This window comes from Strongylocentrotus purpuratus, unplaced genomic scaffold, assembly GCF_000002235.5.
Source record: "Strongylocentrotus purpuratus isolate Spur 01 unplaced genomic scaffold, Spur_5.0 spur5_scaffold_5, whole genome shotgun sequence".
NCBI classification, from domain to species: Eukaryota; Metazoa; Echinodermata; class Echinoidea; order Camarodonta; family Strongylocentrotidae; genus Strongylocentrotus; species Strongylocentrotus purpuratus.
Genome location: NW_022145611.1, coordinates 42,919,771 through 42,934,468, shown reverse-complemented (window position 1 = coordinate 42,934,468; position 14,698 = coordinate 42,919,771). Strand labels below are relative to the sequence as shown.

Below are 14,698 nucleotides of genomic sequence, written 5' to 3'. Positions count from 1 at the left end.
GTTTGTAATGATAGCAACTATTGCGTCAGTTTTTTAGTCCAGGTTGTTATTTGGTAAACATGCCACAAAAATCCTGTAAGCCAATCAGGTCATATTCTTGATCTCTATCAGGAAAATATGCCATGAAGCAGGACAGATCATCGAGATGCTGTAACTATAAACAGAGTTTTGATTGGATTGTGACATATCCACAATGTGATCTTGTCTCTTTAACAACAATCATTCATGTAACAAAATAGTGCATCGCAGCCTGCATGTTCATTGACGTTGCATGCCTAACATACAGACTCCCACTTGTCCAATAACAAATGAAAGGAGATACCTGATCCAAAGCCTCATCTCATTTAAATACGAGCATAGACACCTATTTATTCATACATCAGGATTCCCCTTCAAATTCCTGTCAATTCCTCCAAGAATCTCCGACAAGGATGGAAAATCCAATTTCGTCTGGAGAATAACATGTTGGCAGCCGAAATGTCACACACCATGCGTTCTGGTCACGATGCAAGACTATGTCACAGTAGCATACCTAGCAGCCTACGGGGGCATCTGCATTGCACAAAGGATGGTGGTACTCCATTATGTTATTCCAGATGGATAGGAAATAAGTGTACCGACATGAGTCGATAGTAATCTCGCAAGAAATCTTTAAGGGTAATAGTAACCCAACATCCAAAATTGCAATTTATGTTGAACAGCCAAATGATCTACATTTTGTAGTTTTGAAGGTGGAAGCGTACATTTAGTTTCATCCCAAATTAAAATCAGTGACAATACAATTACCACTTAGATTGTTGCTAGTGCCATATTGCAAGTTTACAAGTATATCAAATGTTACATGAAAATCTGCAATGGCATGAATCTTTTATGTATCATAGAGGAGGCTAATTCATATGACAATAATTTTACCAGTTCAGGGAATGCTTATCAAAAGTTATTTTTGTTTTTGTTAAACAGAATGCCATGGGTATTGTTTACTTACAGTGTTAAGTAGTTTAGTGTTTCTTGACTAAATTAACACAATAAGGTAGACTGGTCCTTTAAAAAGTAAGCAGTGTGGAACTTTCATGCAATTACTTTTCCATGTATATTACATGCTGTGCCTCACAACTTGTACTTATAATGTGGTCATCTAACCCTGTCCATATTTTATTTCTCTGTCTCCTTTTCTGTCTAGTCTGTCTGTCTCTTTCTCTTTCTCCCTTGTTCTTGCTCTCTCTCTCTCTCTTGCTCTCTCTCTCTCTGTTTCTCTGTTTCTCTGTTTCTCTTCTTATATCCCGTCTGTATTTTAGATATGTACATGTACGTGGACAAACGTTTGATCTCCAAAAATGAAAAGCCACTTTGCTATTTGAATATGGATGCTACATGTATTGTAAAGCATTGTCAATTTGTTGTGAGAAGAGTGATGCTTTAGGGTTATCTCATGATGTAGCAATGTATATATATATCTAACGGTTTTATCAATGCAGTGATTATTTTCATTTACTTGTTAGTTTCTATTTTTATGTGGGTGCATTTAAAATTAATTAAACAGCTTAATTCAAACCCAACGAGTTAAAAACAAAATATGACAGGACATAGTCTTTGCAGAAGTATGGTATTTGTATGGGGTATTTCTCCATACATGAACTTTTACACTTTAGACATTCACACAACACAAACATGCAAGTACGTGTAGATGTAATTGCGCATAATGTCAGCCCCATTAGCGCGGATTATGTTACAGTGATAATAGATCTCTACATGTAAACAGTGTAGTTCTAGATGATCTGTATTTCATCTGCTTGCTTCAACCAGTTATAGTTCTTGAGTGAGATGAGTAAGAAAACAGTTTCATCATGTATAATGTAGGATTGATTGACCTAATGATGTTTACTATATGAAATTTCAAGGCAAAGATAGATGGCAGGTAGAAGAAAGACATATATAACAGGGGTTGCATTGATCCAGCCTCTTATTTCTTGGTCATTAAGTTTTGTCCTGCTATGATGTAACATTTAGGATAAAAGGCTTGTGATTGCCATAAACACTATATTTAACGGTTGTAAAATTTGATTTAGTTACTCTTCCCAGTTTACTGACCTTTGGGGGTATTTGTGTCATGGTTTATTTTTTATTTGAAGGAATTCAGATAATGAATTGAATTTTTTAAATTGAATTTTGAATTTAATTTATTAAACCATATACATGTAAAAGCCAAACATACAATAGAAAATAAAATACTTAAAACATACAAGGCAATTATATATTCGGGACCACAAAGAAGCAAATTGCTTATAAATAGGGCCCCCACAAACAAAAAATTAAATTAGATATAATTCAGTCACCATACCCATCTATCACATACTTCATCAAGACAGTGCATTTCTTGTCAGATCTGAATGAATATATTACATCCTAAATCTGTTAATAATATACAATGAGTATGACATGGAGGACATAACTTGAAGAGCTCATAGCAAAGGAGACTTAATGAGTTGTAATGTTGTATGCACAAGTTTGATGCAATCAGTAAGATTAGAAAATGACCATGAGAGAAAACAAGGATAGTAGTTTGACAATGAAGGATCTTCATCAAGACTATGTCATTGAAGAACTCAATTGAAAGGGCACAGTTAATATATGCATTCTATCCTAAGCTAATTATGATTTGCTCTAATTACACACTGGCTGGGACTCTACCTCTTAACTCAATTACTGGTGTATAGCTGGCAGCCACTATCTAATCTCATTTGGTGATGAGTTCATGAGAAATAGAATTTAGGTGGATGCCCATGCCTGTCGTTCTGCTGATGCATTGTGGGTAAGGAGAAATTTAAATCAAGGTGTCGCTGTAGACTTCCCAGATTGAAGTGATGATCTTCTGACTGTGGATGTTGTATCAGATGTTAATCTCTCGTCCTCTTGATTTCCTAATGAAGTTTTTTTTCCTAATGTATTTTTGTTCCTGTAATATAGCTGAATTTCTATTCTTGTTTAAACCAATCAATTTCTTTAGGGATTTCATACACTGAAAGTAAACTCAAAGCAGGTTTTATTGACTAAAGAGATTTGACACAGTGACAGTTGTGAAAAATTCCCAAAATATAATTAGGGATATATTTTATTATTTTTTCTACTTTCATATTTGAATCGTATTGAATTTATAGAACCATAAAAAAAGAAAAGAAAAAAATACAAATCAAATATATGGTCAGGGCCACAAAAAAAGCAAATTGCTTATATATGGAGCCCCCTTATAAAACAAATTAATCTAAATAAAATGATGCAGTCACAATACTCACACATACAAAATACTGCCTACCTGGTACATGGATTTCTACAAAGTAATCAACATAAAACCATTCAATTTTCTATGTATTGTTTTGAATACTCAAGTATTTACAATATAGCTTTTTAAAACAGGAGAAGGTGGAACCTAATTTTATAGAAGTGGGTAACTTTCCAGCTTTTACATCCTGTGAATACTGACCGTTTGAGATGGCAGGGACATTTATTGTAAGATAAAGATTTGTTATTTGTGTTCAGTAGATGTGGGAAATGGTTCATGACCATTGCAACTTGTTTTTTTCCAATCATGTGACCCCCAACCTACACATTATATTCTCTCAAAAGTTCTTTGACCCTGATCAATATACTTGTAATTGGATTATGTCCTTGAATGCTAGTCTGTGGGTATCCAGATCTCATTGAGAAGGTGCTGTTTGCAACTGCTTTAATCTTCTTATATTGGAAAAGGATAAAATATTAAAGCATAGGATTTCAGGGAGAGGGGAGGGGTCAATATGTTGATATCATGGACATAATTTGCTCACATTGGAAGTAATATTTTAATGGACTTAAAACAAGATAATTATATTAATTTCAAACATTGTAGGCATACACTTTATTAAGAGAATATCCTTTCAGTTTACTAGGCATATTTAGGCATTTGCACTTTTTCAAGAAATGTAAATATTTTTTATTTTAAAAGCAATACATGTTCATGCTGTTAGTCGGTCTATTAGAGACCTGTAGTAGAAGTCGGCATTGATTAAATCGTTGTATCCTGTTGATAAAAAGCCAAGGAATGGAGAAAGGATATGAAGTGCCTTGCTCAACAATACTAGTCTAGGGGGTTAGATCATCGTTATACAGGCTCCCCCATAGATGCACACACACACACCCATTATGAGGCGTTGAAGCTTATCAATAGTGATTCTGTGAAAGGAGGTGGTTACAATGGCTCAAGCTCTAGGTAGGGAGTTCATACCCTGTTAGTGCATTCATGTCAAGTATTGTCATTATCTTTCAGCCATTCAGATCTAGGCTAAAACCTTCACATGCTTGCTTTGTAGTGAGATTGGAGAACTCTACTCATGTATTCAACTACATTACATTTGCATGCATGTGTGACATTTGCTTGAAATGCAAAGCTTAGAACATGGTATTTGTTAGCACATTATCGGTATTATGTCAGGGCCTATTGACAGTGGTTGTTCCAATATCCAGGTAATGACATATACCCTTAAAACATGAACAGGGTATTTCTGAATTTAAAATGATCCATGTCATTTTCATTCCATAATTCTCTACACACTTTAATAGCAATTAACCCAATTATCAACATATGGTAGTCACCAACACTTCCATCCTTTTTCAAGAACTTAAATTCATATTACAGTATGCACAGAATATTGAGCAACGGGGGAAAATCAGTCATATTGCCAAGTGCCAACTGTACTGTCTCTGCTTATACATGTGGGAGTAAAGTTGGTCCTGATGTACTTTGCATGATTGGATATTGTAAGGCAACCTTTGGTTTTAGGCCCTATATGTTACTTCAGAAACATCATTTTGTTAACTCTCATAATGGCTGAACATATTCAAACATTGAGCAATGCTCTCATAAAATTCAATCTATGCATAGGTGAATGCATTTTACAAACCAAATTTTCTATTTCTCTGCACAGTGTTTGTGGAAGGGAGGAACATGCAAAGCTTGTATCCATCAACAGGGTGCTACAAGAATTTTTTTCACCACTTGCCCTGTCGGGCAAGTGGGTTTTCAATTTACTTGCCCAAACAATATTTCCACTTGCCCAAAACTTTAAAGCGAAAAAGGACTCGAGGTTAAAGCATTTATTATCTCGTAATGATAAGTTAGTGTTTTAGATAGCAAATTAATGCACATACATGTACAGTGTAACTGTACTGAATAATAACCTAATATGTCAAAGAAAATGGTCAACAAAGGATGGTTGAAGGTTTAAAAAACGCATTTTATTGATTCTCCATAAATAATCAGATTCACATGAATCTCGGCAAGGTAGAATGGTTCAAGCAGGTTTAAGTTTTTAATATTCAGTCATGTAAAAAAGCATAATGACCCTGTTGTAAAAAATATGATACAAACATGTCATTAATGGTAGCCACATGTACCATGGTGCAACATCACATGTGTGTCTGTGCAAGCCGCTGTCATTTGGAAACGTAGGCTAATTTTCAGCTGTTAATAATTTGGGTCAACTCTTCCATCAAGAAACGTCATGTAAATAATGGGTAATCAACTATTTTAAATAAAGTACGGACATTTTTATTTCATCATTCACTGCTATAAATATCATGCCAAAATGTGTAAATTCTTACTAAATAATAATATTGAAGATATTTTACGATAAATCTCGGATAAGTATGCGAAAACTAGACTAAACAACGTCGCTAAAACCATGAAAACAAAACAACAACGGCTTATATTCTGGGGGTCTCGATACTATTATCAAAATGACTCGCTCGGTCGGATCTTGAGACCGCAGTAATAAATTGAAAACGAGACAAAAACATTCATCTGATTTATATGAGCAGCGAGTTTTAAATAATATGTTCACAATCATTAACAGTCATTATGAATAAATATCAAACATTTGACTTTTTGTACTTACTAGAAAATCCCTGTTGTTTATTCCATTCCGATTCGCACGTGTTCATTTCCCTAGAATAATGACGTCATATTTGGCGTGATTCAACCAATCGGCAATCAGAGAATAGCAAAGGCCTGTCGGTGCGGCCTGCAGAGCTAGAGAGAGAGAGCGCGAATAAGCTCGCAGCTGGTACGATCGCGCTAGCTGTCTCTAGCTAGCTCACGGCCGGCCGTGCGTGGAGGCGGAGCGGCATTCATGGCTTGAAGTGTCACTGTTGCATGCGCGCTGAGCTAGCTGAGCTGGCTAGCTGTCTGTGAAGTTTTTTCGAAATCGTAACGATCGCTTTTTTGCTTCTGGATTTTGACGACGGGTAAGAAGTTGACGGGTGAATGGTAGAGTTCTTGGACACTAGGAAATTACTGTAAAAGTATCACTTGCCCGAATCGGGCAAGTGATAATTTGATTTACTTGCCCGACGGCTCAATTTGGTTGCCCCGGGACGTCGGGCAAGCGGGTTTGTCGCGCCCTGCATCAAGTAGTGACAGTAATGTTAAACAGTGTACACAAATGTAAGCATTCATCCTGGAGGTGCATGGCTGGCTCCAGGTTTCCACTTAGTATGCAAATCAAGCCTGCTACATGTAACTCAGGCCTGCTGTTTTACACATAAGGCTTGTAAAAAAGCACATGAGAGCTAGCACATACATGTACATTTGCAATGTCAACTGCAATTGCTGAAGAGTCATCGTAGGAGATAGTGTAAGAGCACTTTGGGGATTGTAAATCAATGCTAGCTGTGACAAGTTCAAGTGCAATAGTCATTTAGTGTAGAATCTCTCAATGCTTTCCATTTCAAAGAAACAGTCTTCACAATCCATTTCTGGTTACATTATTTTTGCATTTTGAAATGTGTAATTAAGGGCAGATTGAGCTTTTAATATGTTTTTTGACAAGCCAACATGTACATATCTGATTGGCTTTCTAGGTTCTTGTGTACGTGTATGTAGTCTACAGCCTTGCCTGATATGTAGGCACAATCCCATGCCTGTCAGAAATACAAAGGTTTCATAACTTTCACTGGTCATATTTAAGTTTTAAAGATGAATATCTACAGTTACTTTGCACAGTGATTTTCACAACTAAAGTGCAGACTTTTCCTGTGGTTGGAGAGCTGATATTGTGCAATGAACTATAATGCTGCATTGTGTGTAGGTTTACTGTATGTAGTGATAGTGGACATGTATAATTATTGCTACCTCCCAATGTTTTCTCTAGAAAGTTATATCCATATACTAGGCTATTACTATCATGTTGATTGTGACCGGTGTCAAGGGAAGGTCAAAGGCATGTGTCAACTTTGATTTATTTCCATCCTGATTCCCATGGTTTCTACGCTAGTGCTATCTTCAACACCCCAACCTCACTTCCAAATTACTATCACATTGTCCGCAGGGTATTTATAATTGAAAACATCCACGGTATTGGTTAATGCACCTACCCCTCTTTTCCTGCTGCTTACTCTTGCATTGGTGCATGCACTCTGTTTCAGTCTGCTTCAGTGTGCAGACTGAATAGGTTCCCATTTGATTTATGATAGAGCTAGCTGCCTAGGCTGTGTTGGCCATTTATTAGGCAGTGATTGATATTGCACACAGCATTTCTACATGTTTATTTGATGATAGGCAAATCGACTGCAATCAAAAATAAACTACTGTGCTTGTTTTCATGTACTTTTTGTGAAGGGTCTTTTAATTAACTTCTATTACAAATGAATAATTCTAGCATCTTGTACAACAAGAGGGGGATGCATAAAGTAAGGAAAGGGAAAGATCTGGCTTCAATTATATTTCATATGAACCAAAATATATTAATTATAATTGTACTTTTTGCATTATCAAATGAATTCACCTATTAGATTAAATAGACATGAAGTTTGAATTAGTGGAAATTTAAGGGGGTAAAATTGAACATATTTATCAGAAATAACTATTAGAAAATACTACTTTGCTCATGAAGTGCAGCAGCATTTCTGAAGTGAGGTTACTAATTAAAGATTTTTTTTTTTAGGGATTTGTAATTGTAATGAGTATCAAAGGCAAGGTCTGAATATTAAAACTAAGGGATATCAAAACCTCAAACTTTAAATGTTTTCAAAGAATTTTCAGGGTACATGTAGGTTTTCTCACCAATATGCAGGTCAGGTTAAGTTCATAGGAACAGGCTGCATTTAAAGAAGAAAGCACGATCAACTGTACCTTATGATTCAATATTTGTTTCTTTTGTTGAGACATGCATGTATTATTACCCTATCTCATTGTCACATTTACTTCTCTGCATGACAGGTTAAAGGTCAAGTGCACCACCACCTGCTTGACAATATAGCTCATAAAAGTTTTAGATGACTTTTCATCATTTTTGGAATTGATTTTTTGGAAGATGAATTTGGAGTATAATGAGTTAAGGTTGAATGAAGGTTCATGCTACAAGCTATCTGTTTTCATTGGAATTGAAATTTCATGGCAGTGATTTTGTAAGAAAAATGAGTGAGTAATGCTTTGTATATCAATACCTATGTAGAGAGAAGATAGGTGTGCTTTAATAGTGGCTCTGAAGCTTTTTAACCAGAATAGGCCATGTTTGCTTAGCTTGCCAAGTCACCTGTTCTGTAAATTGTCATTATAAAATGGAGCTGAACTTTCTTTTGTCCAAACTCCAAAGTACATTGTCCCAACATTGATAATAACCTTTGTACTTTTGAAAGGATGTTGATGTGACTGATAGTCACATGAGAAATGCATTGAAACCAAAATTAATAACAAATTTAATATATCAATTGTGATTGATTTTCTCTTGTAAATTAGACTTGTAATGAAATCACTCATTGTAAGTTGACACATTGTAAATCTTGGTGGTGCTTAATTAATTTTAATCAAAAATCTCATTGGAAAGTTTGATTTAAGAAATGATAGTTTTCATGTCTAAGAAACATTTTATCTGTAATACACTACTTAAACCGTATGAAATATATGTTTTTTAGTTTTTGTCCTTATTGTTCATTTTTAAGGGTTAAATAAAATACAATTGAAGGGGCAGTTTAATTATTTGTAAAGACCTGGGTGTAAATTCCTATTGGATTAAACAAAAAAATAAATATGGTAATTTTAAAAGACAAGAAGATGAGTTATTCAGCATACTCGTACATGTTTGCCATTTATTTCATGTAATCATTTGATTTTGCCGTAGCAGTATTTCAATCTCATTCAAATACTTGTTATTGTTATTTGTTATGTACTTGTACATGACAAAATGAAAACAAATTTCCCTGGTTAGGTCTATAATTTTCTTGATGAATTTTTTTCTCCCCCAGTAAAATTAAGTTGCCAAACAAAGTTGAATCAAGTGTTAGAACATGTGATTATGACTAGGCATTGTCAGAATGTGATGTAATCTTCATGTTGTCCTTGTAACATTCATTGTGATGAGAGGAGAAGGCACATCAGAAGCTGCTGTGTAATTATCATTCGTATAAAATTTGTTTTTCCGTTCCTGGATGTCTCATTATGGTTGTGATAGGAGGGGATGACAACAATGCAATCAATATTGAACCCGAGTTATTCAATCAATCATGCCCCTCATACATGAATCATACACGGCAGTACTGTCAATATAGATAGCCGCATATCTAGCCTCATTCTCCAGACACTGACTGCATTCTCAATATTTGGAATGGATGAGTAAGGCCAGATGGATAGACGATGTGATTATCTTTTGGTGTTAGACAGTGGCCATGTTATTTGGGTTCTGACCTTTATATGGACTAAGACGAGGTTTTGGCTTATATTTAAGCCTTCTTGTGTGTCTGGAAACATGACTTTTTATCATTGTGATTCTTTAGATAATTAATTCTCCATTTAGAATTAACAGAAACTTACTGCACTGGAGTGTTCATATTATGAGATCTAGAATATAGTTGACTCTATGCCTACTGCAGTGGGACAATATTAATTTTAAAATATGAAGGACTTGTAGACTTCATTCAAGTTATATTAATTATCTTTCATTTTCTTAATTTTCACTTTCTTGTCATGTCTTGTGTATTACACTGCTATATGTAGTCACTTTTATATAACACTTTATTTAGATTCACCAGGTTATAGTCATATAGACCCTCATGAATAATTTCAAACTTATTAAAAATGTATGAAAATTCAGACCAGACAAAATTTCAGGACCGGTACATGAAGCTTCATTACCTACAGACATTAATGTATGTCTGTGTTTGTGTGCATTTGACGTGCAAATGCTTGCTAGGGTACATCACTGCATAGGTATGCGCAGCTAGCTAGACTCCTCTTGTTCCGCAGTGCTAGCTCAGAGTCTGTGAATCCTCCGCACGCCACACTTGAACAACGTCATGGGCAAGATAGATGCATCAGGCATTAGTAATGTTGTAGTGTTGGACATGCTTGTATGCCTAGGCCATTGGACCAGTGCTTGAAACGTTGAGCAGGTTGACCTATCAGGTACATTTATGGCCGGTAAAGGTTCGCTTGTTCAGCGTTGTTCAGTACCGTAGCTAAGGCAAAGGATCGAGGCTGCAGGTTACCTGAGCATTGTAATTACTTTTAAAGGGAAAGGACACCTCTGAATTGGAAATTGTTCAATGGTGTGAATAGCTGTGCAGTAGCTATGTCAAAAGCTCTCAAGCTATTCTAAACTTCTGTAAATCAGAATCTTATCTCTTGCCAAAGCAAAATTGGCAAGGCTATGTGTTAACATACTGTAAGAGGTGTTTTTATATGATATGAAGAAAAACATTGTTCTTTGTGCTCAAAGTGAACGACCCTTTCCATATTTTAAGAGCACAGAATATACTACATGAACATACAACATTGAAAGCATGGGCCTTACACATAGCGCTTTCCTAATTCTTGGATACATGCAGGTTATGAAATTTGTTAACTTCTATATAAAAAGTTTTTTTGTCTTCCTTCAAATTTGCACAAATGTACTTTGTTTATCGTCAATTAAATATATTTAGGAAGGCTTGCCTGTCCCTTTTGAATTTTTGACATGAATAAACTGTTATACTGATGACCTTTTCTTTTATTTTCATTAGTATTCCTCTATCATTTCAACATGCCCCCATACCTGTCTTGGTTTCCTATCTCAGATATTAACAATTCTCTGTCTTCTGCACTTAATCTATGGTAGACTATATTAACACCCCCTCACATTGAGCAAAACAAGTTATCTTAGAATGAAGCTATACTTGGCCTCTGACATTTGCAGACAAATCCATATTTTGCTGTCCTCAAAACTTAATAACTACAATGACGCTTCTGCCGGGTGTATCTAGGGAAGAAATTAGAAAAACAAAAAACCCATGTTCTGCAAGGGCTTTCCCATTTGATCAATAATTGACTGGTCATTTGAATGCAATCTGAAGCAGGTTACATTGAGGAACTGTCTTGTCATGTATGCCACTTGTGCAATGTTATTTATTAGCCATTATCTATTGGTTTCATAGATATTACGTTGGTGTGAAAGGGTCTATTACAAGGGCATGATTACAGTGAAGGCAAAATGTAGGGTGTGTGTATGGGTGTGTGTGTTTTATATGAAGACTTGAGAATTACATGATCAATAACATTTATACTTGTAAATTGCTAGTGGACACATGATTTGTTCTACATGTAGCTAATACTAGCTATTATGAATGAGTGATTTTTAAATCAGACATTTCCCCCCTTACCTCTGGATCTAGTGAAAACTGCCATCTGTGCATGTTTGATACATGAACATGTCCATGTAATATTACATATCCACATATCCATGTTGGAAGACATTTTATTTGACTACTTTCTCTTGTGATTTTTATGGTTTTGTGATACTTTTGGTCTCTATCATGACATTTAAGTTTGTTTGTTGCATATTTCTCCTTTGAATTCATGCAATGACCCTTCTATATAACCTTAAGGCAATCAGCTGGCATCTCAGCCTGAATAAAGTGCATAAGTCAATCTGTGCCTTTTCTTAGTATAACCCATGCTGTTTGGTTGTGTTTCATTGGTCAAGGTAAAAAGAATATAACCGAAGCAAGAAAGTGATCCATTTGTGCCACAAGCACTTGAACTATATTAGATCAAACCTAGGAATGATTATTTCTGTTTGCGGCAAGACTTTATTAAATTCATAAACAAAATTCAGTATGACCCTTTTGCTTACTGTAGATTGGTGTGATGTGATCGCTACATGTAGTTTATTTTCTCTCTTGAACTTTCTTTTATTTCATCTTAGAAATTTCGGTCTCATCTCTTTATTTCTACAAATCATACAATCTTTCCTAATGCTTTATATAGTTCAAACTTAGTGAATAACTTTTCTTTTTTAAGAAATATCAATTCATGCATTAATATCTCTTATTTCTTACTTTTATTTTACAGGTTGCAATCAAGATCATCGACAAAACACAACTGAATCCTAGTAGTTTACAAAAGGTGAGAATTTGTTTTCTTCCAGTCCTCAACAATGTTGTGTCTAAATACTATTTATAATTTGTGATTTCCATTTTTGTTTCTCTTTTTTTCAAGAATATTTCCCAATCCTTTCTTTAATGCACAGTTAGGATCGTGGTATTTCATTACTTGTTTAATATTGGTCAGTTTGTTTTCTATAATTTGTTGTGGAAAACAGAATTGAAAATACAGACCTAGCTGTGTTTTATGTGACATTTAGAAGTTAAAGAGAAGGTTGAGTTCTGGGAAGAGGTGAAAAATAATTTGTGAGCATTACTCATTCTTATTATGCAAGTGCGGATGAACATCAGTTAAGACATGTTCCCTGAAAAGCATGGCTCTTCAAATGCCTTCATATTCTAAATATGCATGTAACATCGTAAAAATCGGGGGCCGGCTTTTTACGCCACGTGTTCGTGTAGTCCATATACATCTTTCTGTGCAAGTGTTTGTAACTTTACCAAGACTTGGCCAAATTTCTTATCATTTTGATGATTCCAGAACCTTGCAATACACACACATTCTTATAGATGCTAGATGATCAACCTTTTCTGGTCGGTTCCACACCGTTTCTTTCATAATGCAATCGCATGACCACAACTCAACTTCATCTTTAAGCTTCAAATGGACAAAGTAATTGCAGCAGTACTTCTCAAGCAATTTTCAAAATTTCTTAAATTGTTTATAAAGTGAGCTAAAGAAGTACATGTAGGTAGTGGATAAATTCTTTGTCCTTAACATTAGATCAGATTGCTCCATGTGTATCAGAATCACGCAGTCTATCTATATAGTTGTACAGTTCAAGTTGGATTGGTTGGAAGTTTGTGTAGGCTTTTCAGCAACCTGTATAAAAACTTAGGTAAAAAATGGCATGGATCAAAGTGACAGACAATATTCAAGATTGCTATCACTTCCACTAATAAACAGTTCATTGGCTGATTTAAATGTCAGAAAAATACAAATGTCAAGTGAGTAAAAGGATTTCACACACACACACACATACACACACATTCTTATAGATGCTAGATGATCAACCTTTTCTGGTCGGTTCCACACCGTTTCTTTCATAATGCAATCGCATGACCACAACTCAACTTCATCTTTAAGCTTCAAATGGACAAAGTAATTGCAGCAGTACTTCTCAAGCAATTTTCAAAATTTCTTAAATTGTTTATAAAGTGAGCTAAAGAAGTACATGTAGGTAGTGGATAAATTCTTTGTCCTTAACATTAGATCAGATTGCTCCATGTGTATCAGAATCACGCAGTCTATCTATATAGTTGTACAGTTCAAGTTGGATTGGTTGGAAGTTTGTGTAGGCTTTTCAGCAACCTGTATAAAAACTTAGGTAAAAAATGGCATGGATCAAAGTGACAGACAATATTCAAGATTGCTATCACTTCCACTAATAAACAGTTCATTGGCTGATTTAAATGTCAGAAAAATACAAATGTCAAGTGAGTAAAAGGATTAAAGAGTGGGTGTACATGGCCGCCCTCAAGAATCTTTGCAGTTTTTCTTTTAGTTCTATATTCAACCCCAATATCTATTCAAATCCAATGTGATACCATAAACAGTATTAGTGTATCAGTCAGTAGGTGGAAACATTCAACATAAAAGCAATTATTCAGCCTGATTTGTTCATGTAATTTGCACTCCTACTGGCAACTCTCGACACAAATAGTATATCTATATATATATTCCACCAAAAGAGGGTATTGTAACTAAGATGTTGGTTATTTTCAAAAATGAAAGAAAGCCCTTTTTGCATATTTTGTCAAGAAGAAACTGGTTGCTCGACAACAGGTACTTTGAAAGGGGGAGGGGGGGGGGGTCAAACTAATGTACAGACAATTTAGCAAGAAGATTCAATAAAACATGAAAAGCAAACAATGTGAATGAGATGTCAAGACTTAATTACCCAACAAAGTAGCCAAAACAATTAAAGAAACAGAAGAAAATGCAAGTTTATCAACAAAAATTTGAGTGGGAAATATCACCTTCCTATATAGTAACCCCTGCCTCACAATGGTTTTATTTCCATTGACATTGAAAGTGGACATACATATTGAATCTTCATTTGAAAAATTACCTTCATACCAATGACTCTGCCTTTGAACTTTTAACACGGTATTGTGACGCATGGGAGTATCATCTTCGAAATTGATAAAGAAAATTACCAGGGGTACAAGCTTGAGTCATTCCCAAACAGTCTGGGTAAAGGAGTGAATGTTTTCAGTCCCATGTGACTAGTTTGACGTCAGAGCAGACCGA

The 14,698-nt window shown here is 35.2% G+C and overlaps 1 protein-coding gene across 9 annotated transcripts in view; it reads left to right on the top strand.

The window, feature by feature from the left end:
• Positions 1 to 14,698, top strand: part of LOC592325 (MAP/microtubule affinity-regulating kinase 3) — an 81,143-nt gene that overhangs the window by 23,176 nt on the left and 43,269 nt on the right. For all 9 annotated transcript variants that reach the window (XM_030999609.1, XM_791855.5, XM_011668423.2 and 6 more), the window contains exon 4: positions 12,353 to 12,406. In XM_030999609.1, the coding sequence (XP_030855469.1) occupies positions 12,353 to 12,406 (54 nt within the window). The remainder of the gene's footprint in view (positions 1 to 12,352; positions 12,407 to 14,698) is intronic.